Consider the following 16,954-nt stretch of genomic DNA (forward strand, 5'->3'; position numbering starts at 1 on the left):
TAATGATAGCTAATTTGTTGAATTTGCTCCCACTATTACTAATAAAATTGACTATGCCTATGTGGAGAGTAATAATTTTATGCATGAGACTCATGATAAGAATGCTTTATGTGATAGTTATATTGTTGAGATTGCTCATGATGCTACTGAAAATTATTATGAGAGAGGAAAATATGGTTGTAGAAATTTTCATGCTACTAAAATGCCTCTCTATGTGCTGAAATTTTTGAAGCTACACTTGTTCTATCTTCTTATGCTTGTTACTTTGCTCTTCATGAACTTGTTTATTTACAAGATTCCTATGCATAGGAAGCATGTTAGACTTAAATGTGTTTTGAATTTGCCTCTTGATGCTCTCTTTTGCTTCAAATACTATTTCTTGCGAGTGCATCATTAAAACTGCTGAGCCCATCTTAATGGCTATAAAGAAAGAACTTCTTGGGAGATAACCCATGTGTTTATTTTGCTACAGTACTTTGTTTTATATTTGTGTCTTGGAAGTTGTTTACTACTGTAGCAACCTCTCCTTATCTTAGTTTTATGTTTTGTTGTGCCAAGTAAAGTCTTTGATAGTAAAGTAAATACTAGATTTGGATTATTGCGCAGTTCAGATTTTTTGCTGTCACGAATATGGGTCTAATTCTCCGTAGGTAACTCAGAAAATTATGCCAATTTACGTGAGTGATCCTCGGATATGTACGCAACTTTCATTCAGTTTGGGCATTTTCATTTGAGCAAGTCCGGTGCCCTTTTAAAATTCGTCTTTACGGACCGTTCTGTTTTGACAGATTCTGCCTTTTATTTCGCATTGCTTCTTTCATCTGTGTTGGGTGGATTTTGTTGTTCCATTACCTTCCAAGTAGCTTTGAGCAATGTCCGGAAGTGTTAAAAATGATTGTGTCACCTCTGAACATGTGAGTTTTTGATTATGCACTAACCCTCTAATGAGTTTGTTTCGAGTTTGGTGTGGAGGAAGTTTTCAAGGGTCAAGAGAGGAGGATGATATACTATGATCAAGGAGAGTGAAAGCTCTAAGCTTGGGGATGCCCCGGTGGTTCACCCCTGCATATTTCAAGAAGACTCAAGCGTCTAAGCTTGGGGATGCCCAAGGCATCCCCTTCTTCATCGACAAATTATCAGGTTCCTTCTCTTGAAACTATATTTTTATTCGGCCACATCTTATGTACTTTACTTGGAGCGTTCTGTTTGTTTTTGTTTATGTTTGAATAAGTTCATCATGCTTGTGTGGGAGAGAGACACGCTCCGCTGGTTCGTATGAACACATGTGTTCTTAGCTCATAGTATTCATGGCGAAGTTTCTTCTTCGTTAATTTGTTATATGGTTGGAATTGGAAAATGATACATGTAGTAAATTGCTATAATGTCTTGGATAATGTGATACTTGGCAATTGTTGTGCTCATGTTTAAGCTCTTGCATCATATGCTTTGCACCTATTAATGAAGAAATACATAGAGCTTGCTAAAATTTGGTTTGCATAATTGGTCTCTGATGAAGTCTAGATAATTTCTAGTATTGAGTTTTGAACAACAAGGAAGACGGTGTAGAGTCTTATAATGTTTACAATATGTCTTTTATGTGAGTTTTGCTGCACCGGTTCATCCTTGTGTTTGTTTCAAATAACCTTGCTAGCCTAAGCCTTGTATCGAGAGGGAATACTTCTCATGCATCCAAAATCCTTGAGCCAACTACTATGCCATTTGTGTCCACCATACCTACCTACTACATGGTATTTCTCCGCCATTCCAAAGTAAATTGCTTGAGTGCTACCTTTAAATAATTCAAAATTTATCACCTCTGATTTGTGTCAATGTTTAATAGCTCATGAGGAAGTATGTGGTGTTTATCTTTCAATCTTGTTGGCAACTTTCACCAATGGACTAGTGGCTTCATCCGCTTATCCAATAATTTTGCAAAAAGAGCTGGCAATGGGATTCCCAGTCCCAAATTAATTAACAAAAATAGACACTCCTCCATGGTATGTGATTGTTGGACGGCACCCGAAGGATTCGGTTAGCCATGGCTTGTGTAAGCAAAGGTTGTGGGGAGTGTCATCATAATAAAACTAAAATAAAAAGGCACTCCTTCATGGTATGAGATTGTTGGCAGGCACCCGAGGATTCGGTTAGCCATGGTTTGTGAAAGAAAGGTTGGAAGGAGTACCACCCAAAAATAAAAATAACTCATGGGAGCCGCTCTTGAAGGTTTGTCTGGCAAAGGGGGTTAGAGTGCCCACTACCATTCGTTGACAACAACAAACACCTCTCAAAACTTTACTTTTATGCTCTCTTTATATTTTCAAAACCAAAGCTCTAGCACAAATATAGCAATCAATGCTTTCCTCTTTGAAGGACCTTTCTTTTACTTTTTATGTTAAGTCAGTTCACCTATCTCTCTCCACCTCAAGAAGCAAACACTTGTGTGAACTGTGCATTGATTCCTACATACTTGCATATTGCACTTGTTATATTACTCTATGTTGACAAACTATCATTGAGATATACATGTTACAAGTTGAAAGCAATTGCTTTGAAACTTTATCTTCCATTGTGTTGCTTCAATATCTTTACTTTAAATTATTGCTTTATGAGTTAACTCTTATGCAAGACTTATTGATGCCCGTCTTGAAAGTGCTATTCATGAAAAGTCATTGCTTTATGATTCGATTGTTTACTCATGTCATTACCATTGTTTTGATCGTTGCATTCATTACATATGTTTACAATATGATCAAGTTTATGATGGCATGTCACTTCAGAAATTATCTTTGTTATCGTTTTACCTGCTCGGGACGAGCGAAACTAAGCTGGGGATGCTTGATACGTCTCCGACGTATCGATAATTTCTTATGTTCCATGCCATATTATTGATGATACCTACATGTTTTATGCACACTTTATGTCATATTCGTGCATTTTCTGGAACTAACCTATTAACAAGATGCCGAAGAGCCGGTTCTCGTTTTCTGCTGTTTTTGGTTCCGAAATCCTAGTAAAGAGATATTCTCGGAATTGGACGAAATCAAGACCCAGGTTCCTATTTTCACCGGAAGCATCCGGAACACCCGAGAGCCGCGGAGGGGGCCTCGTGGGCCCCAGATGATAGGGTGGCGCGGCCTGGGCCCTGGCCGCGCCAGCCTATGGTGTCGCCGCCTCGTCGCCCCTCCGACTCCGCCTCTTCGCCTATTTAAAGGTCCCAGACCTAAAACCACGAGACGAAAAACCACGATACGGAAAACCTTCCAGAGCCGCCGCCATCGCGAAGCTAAGATCTGGGGGACAGGAGTCTCTGTTCCGGCACCCTGCCGGAGCGGGGAAGTGCCCCCGGAAGGCTTCTCCATCGACACCGTTGCCATCTCCACCGCCATCTTCATCACCGCTGCTGCTCCCATGAGGAGGGAGTAGTTCTCCATCGAGGCTCGGGGCTGTACGGTAGCTATGTGGTTCATCTCTCTCCTATGTGCTTCAATACAATAATCTCATGAGCTTCCTTACATGATTGAGATTCATATGATGATGCTTGTAATCTAGATGTCATTATGCTAGTCAAGTGAGTTTTACTTATGTGATCTCCGAGAGACTCCTTGTCCCACGTGTGTAAAGGTGACAGTGTGTGCACCGTGTGGGTCTCTTAGGCTATATTTCACTAGAATCACTTACTCACTGTTGAATGGCATAGTGAGGTGCTTATTTATATCTCTTTATGATTGCAATGTGTTTGTATCACAATTTATCTATGTGCTACTCTAGCAATGTTATTAAAGTAGTTTTATTCCTCCCGCACGTGTGCAAAGGTGACTGATGTGTGCACCGTGTTAGTACTTGGTTTATGCTATGATCATGATCTCTTGTAGATTGCGAAGTTAACTATTGCTATGATAATATTGATGTGATCTATTCCTCCTACATATGCATGAAGGTGACAGTGTGCATGCTATGCTAGTACTTGGTTTAGTCTTTTGATCTATCTTACACTAAAGGTTACTAAAATATGAGCATTATTGTGGAGCTTGTTAACTCCGGCATTGAGGGTTCGTGTAATCCTACGCAATGTGTTCATCATCCAACAAAAGTGTAGAGTATGCATTTATCTATTACTGTTATGTGATCAATGTTGAGAGTGTCCACTAGTGAAAGTCTAATCCCTAGGCCTTGTTCCTAAATATCGCTATCGCTGCTTGTTTACCTGTTTTACTGCGTTACTACTTAGCTGCGTTACTACTGCTTGCGTTACTACTTGCTTGTTTCTCGTCCCGGGCAAAGCACTTTTCCGGGTGTTGTTGCTACTACTTATTCATACCACCTGTATTTCACTATCTCTTCGCCGAACTAGTGCACCTATTAGGTGTGTTGGGGACACAAGAGACTTCTTGCTTTGTGGTTGCAGGGTTGCATGAGAGGGATATCTTTGACCTCTTCCTCCCTGAGATCGATAAACCTTGGGTGATCCACTTAAGGGAAACTTGCTGCTGTTCTACAAACCTCTGCTCTTGGAGGCCCAACACTGTCTACAAGAATAGAAGCTCCCGTAGACATCAGTATACAGCCGTCCTGGCTAAAGCAATGTCTCGAGCTTCGTCAAGAAGGTCTACAGCATCTTGTAGTGCAATATTGGAAGTTGTCTCTATGTACGCAGTCACCCGGGGAGCTTCAAAACGAACATCGGCTGGTAAAATAGCTTCGGCTCCGTACACGAGGAAAAAAGGAGTATACTTGGTTGACCTGTTTGGTGTAGTCCGTAGGCTCCATAGCACAGATGGCAATTCTTCGACCCAAGCTCCAGCTGCGCCTGTCAGACGCTTTTTAATGCCGTCACATATTAAGCCATTTATCTTTTCGACTTGACCATTGGTTTGAGGGTGTGCAACCGAGGCAAATTTAAGCTTGATATCACTATCATCGCAGAATTTGCGGAATTCCTTGGAATCAAAATGGAATCAAAATTATTTCCATTATCTGTAATGATGCTACGAGGCATACCGAAACGACAAGTTATTACTTGGAAGAACTTAACAACAGTTTTAGCTGTTTGATCTCTGACTGGTACGGCTTCAATCCATTAAGTGAACTTGTCGACTGCAACCAATAGGTATGTGTGCCCTCCTGGCGATGATCTCGTCAATGGACCAACTTGATCGAGTCCCCATTGTGCAAAGGCCAGGCCAAAGGTATTGTCATCAGGTCCATTGCGGGTGCATGTGGTTTTGGTGCAAAACGTTGACAAGGGTCGCACTTTTTTACCAAGTCCCGGGCATCAGACGCGGCCGTTGGCCAATAAAACCCTGCTCTGAAAGCTTTGGCTACGAGGGCCCTACTGCTTGCATGATGACCACAAGTTCCTTCGTGTATTTTCCGCAGAAAAGCTTTTCCATCGTCAATGGCGATACACCTTTGAAAGATACCAGAGATGTTGCGCTTGTAAAGTTCGCCATCAACTATAGTAAAGGCCTTAGATCGGCGTACGATACGCTTGGCTTCCGTTGGGTCATCTGGTAGTTTTTGCTCCATCAAGTATGCTAAAAAAGGCTCAGTCCAAAGAGGTTCAAGAAGAAAAACTTGCTCTATGGATTGTAGTGTGGGACCTTCGGCGTCCTCTTTATTTTCTGAACCATCAGTCGACACTTCCAGAGGTGCCGACACCTTTTCTTTAATTGATCTTTGAGCAATAACTTCATAAAAGACTCCATCTGGAATAGGGGAACATGTGGACCCTATATTTACCAGAGCGTCGGCTTCCTCATTATTGGCTCTCCCGATGTGTTTTAGCTCGCATCCTTCAAATTTGACTTCCATAGACTGATATAGTTGACGGTAAGCAATCATGTTGTCACTAACTGCATCGCATAGATTCATCGAATGCTGCACCACAAGATTTGAATCTCCATAAATTTCCAAGCGGATTGCTCCACATGCCTTAGCCATTCGCATCCCGTGCAACAATGCTTCGTATTCTGCTTCATTATTTGTCGGCAGCGAAAAGTTCATCCGCAGAATATATGTCATCTTGTCTCTCTGTGGTGAGATCAATATTGCTCCTGCGTCTGCACCTGTACTCCGTTTTGCCGTCAAAGTACATTGTCCAGGATCTAGACATGTCGGGTGCTGCTGGAGTTTGCGATTGAATCCAATCAGCTAAGAAAACTGGGAGAACCTGAGATTTGATTGCTGTCCGATTGACATAAGTTATATCGTGTGGTGCTATCTCGATAGCACATTGAGATACCCTACCCGTTGCCTCCGGGTTGGTGAGTATATTCTTCAATGGTGCTTCGCTTACCACAATGATCGGGTGCTCTGTGAAATAATGTCGTAGCTTTCGTGCTGTCCTCCATACGGCATATGCTAACTTCTGGTGATGAGGATATCGCTTCTTTGCTGGCGTGAGTACCTCGCTAAGGTAGTAAACAGGTCGTTGTACACCATGAACTCTCCCTGCTTCTTCTCTCTCAACGACTAGGACCGTGCTGAAGACTTGCACCGTTGCAGCTATATACATGAGCATTGGTTATTTTTCACGTGGAGTCACAAGTACTGGAGATTTCAACAGAATCTTCTTTAGGTTATCGAAGGATTCCTGAGCCTCGGTTGTCCACTCGAATTTTTCCGATTTCTTCATCAAATGATAAAAGGGCAAAGCTTTTTCTCCCAACTTGGCGATAAATCTGCTAAGTGCTGCCAATCGTCCTGCCAACTGTTGCACTTGGTGCAAATTCTTCGGCGGTTTCATGTCAAGGATATCTTTGATTTTCAGAGGATTGGCCTCTATTCCTCTAGCCGAGATGAAGTACCCGAGCACCTGTCCTCTTGGCACCCCAAAAAAACATTTCTGCGGGTTCAACTTTATTTTGTATCTGTCAAGATTATCGAAAGTTTTGCGCAGATCGTCGATGAGGGTGACTGCATTTTTGGTTTTAACCACGATATCGTCGATGTAGACTTTGATATTCCGACCAATTTGCTCCCCGAGACAAGCTTGCATACACCGCTGATAAGTTGCACCTGCGTTTTTAACCCGAAAGTCATAACGTTGTAACAGTAAACGTCGTCGGGGGTTATGAACGCGGTTAACTCTTGATCTTCTTCCATGAGCTTGATCTGATTATATCCTGAATACGCATCGAGGAAGGAGAGACGATCGCATCCTGCTGTGCAGTCGACTATCTAGTCGATACGGGGCAGCGGGAAGTGGTCCTTTGGACAATGCTTGTTAAGGCTTGTGTAATCGATACACATGCGAAGAGTTGTCATATCCTTCTTTGGCACCATGATTGGGTTAGCTACCCACTCGGCTTCCTTGAGCTCCCGAATGAATTCTGCCTTGCGGAGTCGATTAACTTCTTCGCCAATAGCTTTTCTTTTTGGTTCTGAAAAGCGACGCATTGTCTGCTGTACAAGTTTGGCTTTGGGGTGAACATTGAGGGCGTGCTCAGCGAGTTCCCTGGGAATACCTGGCATGTCGGATGGCTCCCATGCAAATATTTCCCAGCGCTCACAGAGGAACTCTATGAGCGCGCTTTCCTATGCGACAGTAAGATCTGCCGAAGTGTTGACTGTTTTCTTCGGGTCAGAGGGGTGTACTTGCTGTTTCTTTGCCTCCTTTGCGACGTCAAATTCGTCGGATCTCACGTTCCGATTATCGGCTGGTGGTTTCGTGTGATCTGTAACAACCTCGAACTTAGCGCCAAACTTCGAGGCGATCTTCTGGAAATCCCTGTCGCAGTTATCAGAACGAGAAAAACTTCCGTGAACGGTTATTGCTGTCCCGTTATTGCCTGGCATCTTCAGTTTTAGATATGCATAATGAGGTACCGCCATGAATTTGGCAAACGCTGGCCTGCCGAGGATGGCAGGATATTGGGATTCCCAATCAACTACTTCAAATTCGAGCTTCTCCTTTCTTAAGTTACTACGTGTGCCGAAAACTACATCTAGTGATATTTTGCCAAGGGGATAAGCGGGTCGGGTCGGGATGATGCTGTGAAATCCTGTATCAGATTCTATTAACATATCAACCGTTAGTCTCATTGCCTTCATTGTGCTGGCGAATAACAAATTCAGACCGCTTCCTCCATCCATAAACACCTTGCTCATGTTGTAACCTCCAATCTGTGCTTCAAGAACTAAAGCAGCGTGACCAGGTCTTGGAACGGCCTTCGGGTGATCCGCCTTGCCAAAAGATATGTTTTGGTCTGACCAGTTGATATATTCGGGCACCTCAGCCATAGCGACCTCTGCGTACTTCACCTCTCGCGTAAACTTTTTGGCTTCTCTCTTTGAAAAGCTAGTTTTATGGATCATGTTGACCTGTCCTCGAGATACTGGGAATACTTCGGTTGGTACATACATGTCTCCACCTTCTGGTATGTATGGCTCTGGTGGGTAACTATAGGTTGCGGCCCTTTTTTCCACTGGGTGATCTTTTGCTGCTGTCTCGGCCCTAAGATCTTCTCAAAACTGACGGACTTCGAGGAACTGTCGACAATTTCTAAGCAGGTGAGTGGCCTTTTCAAGGTTATCTTTCGGGTCGATGTAAGAATGCAAGTAACACGGTGCCTCAAGCTGCTCCGTGGCCGATAGATAAGGTGTGCGGAGGCGGCTCTTGTTTGATTGCACATTGTAACATCCTCGTTCATACTGTCGAGGGTGGCTTGCAACTCGCTCTTCTTCTTCGCGGCGTGAATCCCTTCGTCTCTTCCTTTGATCCTCTCTGCTGCCGAAACTGCTTCGACTGCCCTCTCCAATACTCCCAGGCAGGACTGCCAAAGCTGCTGTTGGTGCGATGTCATCTGGAACCGAAGTTCTTGGTCTTGGCGCGCTTGAACTGGGAAGGCGAAGAAAACCTCTGGAATCGATGATGAAGTGGACACCACCGAAAGTTGTATCCATGTTGCCGCGCGACTCCGTGGAGATCGGATGCGACACCTCAGTGCGTGGTGTGTACTCAAAGGATCCGCAGCGAACCGAACTTCTTGGACTTGGTGGCGTTGGTGATTCCAGCACGAACGCCGCAGGCGTTACTGGAACTGCCGATGACATGCCTTGTGCCGACAGATTTCCCACAGACGACGCCAATTTTCGAGGGTACTCCTCGGCAATGCCCTCCGTAAGGGGCTTAGGGTAGATGGAATCCTGTAGGCTGACACGAGACATCGGTTATCAAACAAGCGGGGAGAGCGATTTACCCAGGTTCGGGGCCCTCGATGAGGTAAAACCCTTACGTCCTGCTTGTCTGATCTTGATTATGAAAATCTCGGGTTACAATGGGGTGCCGAAGGTTTCGGCTATGATCTCGTCGAGAGACTAAGTTCTGCAGGGACCTCGCTCTAGACTTGCGGTAGCTATGATTACTAAGATTGCGTGTGTCCTCGACAGCCTCTCTCCTGGCCCTTATATTGGGAGCCAGGTCTCGAGAGATCTGTACGGGTACGACTAGATTACAAAGAGTCCTAATTCTAAACTTTCCTTGTATTCTTCGTCTCCTTGTCTTGTTCTTCAAGAATTTTTCTTTGAAACCGACGTAGTGGCCCACCTGGCCATCGAGTGCTTTCATGGGTCCCTGGTTGGGCCGCAAGAGGTAGTGCAACATTAGTTCTCGAAGGGTAATGCCCACATCATCGGCACAAAAAAGGCCGTCGGCACAGTGGTCTCCTCCATGACGGTGAGGCAACGCCGTGATTTTTTTAGCCCTCTATCCCTATGCTGATGGCCAAGCTGTCGGTACAAGCCCTAATTTTTTACCTCCACGCACCCCTGGATCGCCTTTTTAAGTTTCAAATGAATGACAGAAAATGATAAAATATTTAAAAAATAAAATCTTTTGAGACACAACCTACTATCAGGGGAAATTAAAAAATTGAATTTTGACTTTATTTTGCAAAAAAATTATTTCTCGGTAAAATAGCATTATCTTTTGCATACGGCGTCGGAAAAAATGTATAACCTATCACAATTGACCGTCTTAGAAAGTTACATTCAAATTTACCAGGGGTTTACCCGGTTGCCATATTTTTAGATTCTCGAAATTTCAAAGGGAAATATGAAAGCAGGAAGATTTTAGTTTTTGCCACAAATTCTTTACTTTTTTTTTCAAAAATTTGAAATTTATAATTGAATTATGCATAAAGATTATTATTACTTAATCAGTGATGTTAATTTAAATAATTTTTTAAAATTCAAAATTATAAAGAGTTATGATATCCCGGTCCAAGGATTAATAGGATTGGTATGGTAGTATTATCAACAAGGTGTCATATCTTCCTTGGAAGCTCAATCGAAAGAAACAGAGAAGTTAAACATGCTAGGGTTGGAGTAAGATTAAGTGTAGTTAGAGTTAAAAATTATCCATGTGGGAGATTAAGAAAAATTGAATTTTTGTTTGAAAAAATTCGAGCCAGAATTTTCAAACGGCCGTTAGTTCTATGCCGACGGCCAAACCGCGGGCACAAGCTGCTGCTGATGACTATCCTGTGCCAACGACAAGTTGGTTTGTGCCGAGTCCATATTGTGCCGACGGCGAGGTACCGTTGATGGCCATCGGCACAACTTATGCCAATAGCCAAATTGGCCCGTGCCGACGGTTTCTGGCCGTCGACACCTTAACTGGTTCCTGTAGTGCTTCCTGTAAAATAAGAGTGATGTATCACCCTTTTATGGTTTAAAACCAGAGCTATTGCAGTTTCATGCTTAACCTGGAGTAACACGCTCAAGCCGTACATTGTTTTGTCGATTCTGCAAACTTAATTTGGCATACTCTGACGTTCATAACCTGGAGGATGCCCCCCATACCCGGCAGATGTTCTGGACGACACAAGCAAAAAAAAAAAAAAAAAAAAAAAAACTGGCACATAGTTTTGTGCCGTGGTACATCCCCATACTGGCAGATAATTACGCTATTGTAGTTGGCAAGATGAACGCAGAGAGGTCGGTGCCGCCACGGATGCCGCACGAAGTTCCGATTTGGCTGCCCCGGAGTTGTAGCCGCTCCCAATCGGCTGCGCCTGAGCGATATCCCCGCACCTCCATCGATTGTAGCTATTTGCTACCTTCGATTAGGACTAACACATTGTAGTATTAAAGTTTTTTTCCTAGATACTCTAGGTTATTGAATCCACACAAAAATCACTTTTGGTGTAAAGTAACTCATGCGAGATTTTTATTATTCGTTTTACCGAACTAATGTTTTCTTGTGTATGGTTATGTATCTATGATTGGAGATATGTCTAGGCTGGAGGTTTCACCTGCATCTGTGTGTTAGTAGGTGGGATTTAAAAGAGAAAATGACGCACATCTGTACAATATCATAGTCAAGGTAAAATATGTAATATTTATGTGAGCACTGCGTCCTAATGTGCATCGTGATGCCGAATGCGCGGTTTTTATGGATCAATTGTCCACCCTAGATTTCTCGGCATGCCGCGTGGAGCATGGTACTAAGATAAATCAGACAATAGCCTAAAGTTTTGTGATGTCACCATTATACCCTAGATGTTAACCACACAAACGACCCATGAATTCTTTCAACTCAGCATAGCATCGTCGAATTATGCAACTTAACTATACTCAATCCTTAATACCTTTACCGATCTCGTTGGTTTGCGTACCTGTCAAACCTTCAAGATCGAGATAAAAAGATCTAAGACATGTAATGGATCTCTACTCTCATATTGCACATATCCCATAAGAAGTTAGGTTCATGTATTGCAGCGAGGATTAGGCCTCAGCCCATAGCCCAAGTAGACTACTCACATATGATTGGATCAAAAAAATAGTAAATATTGTATAACAAATCTCAAAGAGATGAATGATGAGTCTTACAATTCATCCGATCGTATATTGAATCTAGAGTACAAGTAGATGGAGAGGGGATGATGACAATGATGATGTTGATGAAGCGTTGAAGCTGATGGCGGCAACAACTTTGAGGCTATGGTGGAGAGATGAGATCTGATCTGGCGGCGGAGAATGGGTAAATATTGTAAGCTTTTTTTCTCCGTGATTTGTATAATTGTATCGGGGCGCTTTATTGGAGTTTTACTTATTTAAATGCGGGTGTTGAAGGGGTGGACGTTTGGCTCTAGGGTGCATGTGATCTCTTTCTTTTCTTGAAAGTTAAAAACGGTTTTAAAGATTCAAGAAAAATAGGGTGTAGATAAGAATTATTCTGGATCAAGTTTATTGTGAAAAAATCACTGACATGTATTGGTGGGTGACGAAAAAACAAATGTAAGGTCCTAGAATAGAATATTTAGGTTGTGAAAAAGGCCTGATTTTTTTGTAATTCACGAGTGAGTTACAATAGTCACGAAACTTGAAATCTAGAAGAAATGATGAGTCATTTGCGTACAAGAATTTTTTTTTGAGTTTTCAAATAAGTGTAACTTTTATTTAAAATGGATCATGTGATCCTGAGGGCTTTGAGACACACTCTTTCCATCCGTTGGGCGATAGGCCTTCCTTCTACTACCTATGTTCCAATGAATAAGGTTTATATTATTTTTGAAAGTTAGTCCATGTAAAATTTATCCAAATATTTACAAAGAAATCAATAATTTGCAAAATACAAAATCAATATCATTAGATACATCATAAAATATATTTTTATACCATATCTATAGAATATCATATTTGTGGATAGATTTTTCTAGACATTTAGTCAGACTTTATTTGTCTTACTAACTTTTTTTTAATAAGCCTTATTAATTTGGTACCGTGTGTTAGGCATACTTATTAACTTTTTAGTTTCTGTATGTTCAGAAAAAAAAGTTTTGTGGTTTCTGGATTGCCTCTGCATGTGCATTTATGTAAGAAGTAATAAATGAATAAAAGAAAACTGGAGTAAGTACCGTCAGTATCCTGTAAGTGGAGAATTGTTCATATTGCTCTCCACAAACCAATACAAAAAAAAAAGTTGCAAAGTTTCAATAACAGAAAAGAAAATTTTGCACGTACACGTTAAGCTCTGGTCTTCCGTCTTATACAAGACTAAGCACACTACAAAGTTGTCGTTTTGATCGATTCAACATTTTCGATCATTTCCCTACAACAAATATAAATTTTGCACTAAGTACGTTTGGAGAAACCGTACCAAATTGGTGGATATGGGCGATATGTGTTGTGCGCAACTGCCTACTCCCCTTTGAATCTTTTGCTTGGCGGGCATGGGACATACCATCGTGTCAGATGCCGTCCAACAGCATGCACGATGAGAGCCACCTTATTAGTGGTGTATCTTCACCCATGCCGCTTTGCTGGGCACCCCCTTCACCAACACGAACACCATGTAGTAGCCTGGCGGCGCGAGCGCCGGATTCAGCGGCGCGTGAACGGTGATCTTGTAGCGTTGCCCCTCTGCCTTGAACGCGGTGACCTGCAGCACCAGCAGGCGCTGGTTCATGGAGTAGCCGTGCGTGGTGAACGGCGGCGCGTACATGGTCACCTTCAGATCCGGTTCGGCCACGGGCTGCCCGGGCGCCGAGAACCTGAATGCAAACTTGGCCCCGAACTTCATCCCGTTGGCAGGGACCGAGGCCACGTCGATCTCCGGCCTGGTGGCGAGGAGCTCCGGTGCGAGGTATGGTGGGGTGAAGCGCTCGACGCGCACCTCCGTGGGGAAGTCGACGCCGGAGAAGTTGTACGCCGAGTTGGTGTTGCCGCCGGCCACGAGCACCGTGGCGTCGGGCAGCAGCGCGCTGGAGGCGTGGTACATGCGCGGGATGTTGGACGCGGCCAGTGCGCGGAACCGCTGGCCCCGCGGCTTCCGCAGGTTGTAGAGGAACGGGGTCAGCACGGGCTGCCGGGCGAATGCCCACCCCGAGCAGCCCTGGGCCGCGCCGTTGATCATTAGCAGGTCGCCGGTGGGGAGAATCAGCATGTCGCTCATCACGCGGCCCACGGGCATTTGGTCCATCGACCACCGCGCTCCGGGCTTGGACGGGTTGATGCGCGCGCAGTCCCTGAGCGCGGGCGGGAACCTGTTGAGCTCGCCGACCTTGAAGGCCTCCTTGGGGGCACCGCCGCAGATGAGGACCTCCGCGCTGAGCCTCTCGCCGCGGCGGAGGTCGAGGGGAAGGAGAGCGGACATGCCGGAGGCAGGGTAGTTCCGGGCTCCGCCGTGGAGCTTGGGAAGCTCGCGGAGGACCTGGCCGTTCTGGGGGTTGAAGACGATGGAGCGGTCGTTGGCGAAGAGGAAGATGGTCCCGTCCGGGAGGAGGTGGACGAAGGGGTACAGGTTGTTCTCCACGTCATCGGTGGTGTCACGGAGCAAGGGGATGGGAGTAGCTTGGGCGTTCGACTGCCCGGCAACCGGGACGAACTCGTAGCTGAAGGCGCGCCGCCCGCCGACGACGATGAAGCGGCCGTCCGGGAGCACCTGCTGCGTTCCGTACCTGCGAGCTCATTCATGCAGAAACGAATTGTAAATTCTTGATCCAGTATCATAATCTTATAGGCGCACTGCATCATATCTACGTGCTGTCTGGACTATATGTACCATCTTCCGTCGGCCAAGCTATTGGGGAACTCCCTCCAGTCGGAAGTGATTTGTGGGCTCAGGTGTCTCACAACCTTCACCCCTTCGAAGTAGCCGCCGGTTTGCACGAGCATGCCCTCCGGGTCGAACGCCCCCGACGAGCACCACGTGTCTGTCAGGATCTGCAGCGCGCGGCCAATTAACGGTCGTCGTGATCAACCACATTGGCGCAGAGAACAATGGAGCAGGCAAACCAACCTTGAGAGGCCGGACTGCGCCAGTATTATAGTCGAACTCCACGGCGTGCGCCGAGCAGTCCATGGCGCCAGGCGGGACGCTCCGGGGGTCGGGGCGGCAGTTGCCCGCCGGCAGCATCGACAGCGACGGCCCCGTCGTGGTCGTGTCGAACATGACGGCCTTGCCATGCCGCATGATCGCCAGGTGCATCGCCGACACGCCCGAGTTCTCGCTCAGGACGGTCCACCAGCCGGCGAATCCCCCGGCATTGTCTACGGGGAGCACCACCCTGTCCAGGAACGCCCCCGTTGGCGCCGACCGGTCTGGCACCCTCAAGAGCCCCGGCTGTTGGCCCTGCGCCGGGCAGACGGCGGCGAGGGCGACGAGCACCGCAACGCGGAGGAGAGGAGCCATTGTAAGATCAGAGAAGATGCCCCTCATTCTTCCTTATTCAAATAATCTTCCCGGAGAATGGAGTGGTGCACCCTCTCTTTCCTGCGCGACCATTGTATCGCGAGCTTATAATTCTAGAGTGCATGTGCCTAGTTTGGGTCGGGAGACTAGAGAAGCACGAGGTACGCACGTTCAAATATAGAAATTTGTGAACGGTGGTCGTGGTTCGCGCCAAAACCAGCAGACCAGAGGGTGACTCTTTTAGGCAGGTCATCGAATAGTAGTTGGTGTCTTGGCTTAATCTATGGGATGGGAGGATAGGAAGCCCCGGCCTATGCAACATAATTAGTTTCTTCTAGTCTCTTCATATCACAACTGTATGTTGTTGTTGTTTTTTAAAAAAAATAATGGGAAAGCCCTGGACTATGCATCAATCGGTGCATATATACTATATTTATTTAAATTTTATTTAACAAAGATCTGCGAAAAGCATACATTATAAAACCCGAAGCCACCACTCAGCGCCTACAAGCCACATAATGGGTGAGGAGAAACGCCATTAGAGCCTTATGCCCTAGAAACACCAAACAACATCCCACCAACTAATTACGTACCCCGAGCATCTGATGAGGGTTGGACCTCGTAGTGTGGCCCGATCTCACGAATTGAACTAGGGAAAGGAGGAGGAGAGAAATGAACACGAAGAACACGATGAACACATGCACAAATAACCCGATACAATCCGGTTTTCTCGCAACGGCCCGAACCACCATTCCGATAGAATCTCTCAAGTAAAAGATACAAGGTAGAAGTCCCGAGAGAAAGATCGGCAAATCAAAGGATGGAAGCTTAGAAGGGTGAAAATATCAAAGTTGGTAAAAGTGCAAGCAAAAGATCCAAAGGTAGAAGTGCAAGCAAAAGATCAACAATTAATAGAAGTCACCAAAAGGAAAGATCCTTAATATGAAGATCGAGTGATACAATAGATTATAATCTAAGGAGGGGTTTCACTAAACCACAAAGGGGGTAGGTTCCTATTTATAGTCCAAGGAAAACTAGGTAGGTGGGAAACGATAAGGTACAAGCAAAAGGATGGAAATACAACACAGCGTGGGGTATTCTAGCGGTAAGACCGGTGGCGCCGTGCTGGGCGCCGGATTAGTTCGGCGCCCGGTCTCCTGCCGAATGATGACTCGGTATAGCGTTTCAGCACGCACCGGCGGGCGGACCGACATCATACAGTTTGCTTCGGTGGTAAGTTCGGCAGCACCAGGGCTAGCACCAGATCGGTTCGGTGTGTGGTTCGGCATGCCGGTTCATGCGCCGGTTTGACAATTCTTCTTTTTGTCTCCTCTTACATGCTTCCGTGACCTTGACCTTTAGTCCCCGGGCGTCCTCCCTTCCCTACATACTCGTTGATGTATCCCTATCGAGACATAGGACATAATATGATGTAGCATACCATTCCATAGACGTAATTTTTGGCACGCATAAAGGAGAAGATTCACTTTTGTGTGACGTGTTGGCGATGGCGCACATGATGTGGTAAAGGCCGGAGGTCAGCCTACATCATCCCCCCCCCCAGTTGAAAAAGAGTCGACCTTGATGATAACTCTTCATGAATGTGTGGGAGGGTGATGTAAACAACTATTGAATGTACCTCCTCTTGTTATGAACCCAATCAATAGCACAAGAGAACCAAATCCACACTCAAAGAGTAGCCAAATTTCAACGATTTTAGAGGAAGACCATAAGTAGAAGGAGATTACCTTATAATAATGATGGTGTGCTTTCATTGAGAGATCTTGTGTAGTAGATGTGTGTGGTTTAACCCACTCG

The 16,954-nt window shown here is 45.1% G+C and overlaps 1 protein-coding gene across 1 annotated transcript; it reads right to left on the reverse strand.

Moving 5' to 3' along the window:
- Positions 1-13,234: 13,234 nt before the first annotated feature.
- Positions 13,235-15,163, reverse strand: LOC124663349 (aldehyde oxidase GLOX-like). The gene is made up of 3 exons (XM_047201064.1): positions 14,744-15,163; positions 14,507-14,667; positions 13,235-14,402 (listed from the first exon to the last, which is right to left on the reverse strand). The coding sequence occupies exons 1-3, from the start codon at positions 15,161-15,163 to the stop codon at positions 13,235-13,237; spliced, it is 1,749 nt and encodes a 582-aa protein (XP_047057020.1).
- Between the last annotated feature and the right edge of the window lie 1,791 nt (positions 15,164-16,954).

The sequence above is a fragment of the Lolium rigidum genome, chromosome 6, assembly GCF_022539505.1.
Source record: "Lolium rigidum isolate FL_2022 chromosome 6, APGP_CSIRO_Lrig_0.1, whole genome shotgun sequence".
NCBI lineage: Eukaryota > Viridiplantae > Streptophyta > Magnoliopsida > Poales > Poaceae > Lolium > Lolium rigidum.

Coding starts and splice junctions, on each gene's coding strand:
- LOC124663349 (XM_047201064.1), bottom strand. CDS start 15,163: ATGAGGGGCATCTTCTCTGATCTTACAATGGCTCCTCTCCTCCGCGTT. Junction 14,668..14,743: donor GCGCAGTCCGGCCTCTCAAG/GTTGGTTTGCCT, acceptor CGCGCGCTGCAG/ATCCTGACAGACACGTGGTG. Junction 14,403..14,506: donor AGCTTGGCCGACGGAAGATG/GTACATATAGTC, acceptor ATGAGCTCGCAG/GTACGGAACGCAGCAGGTGC.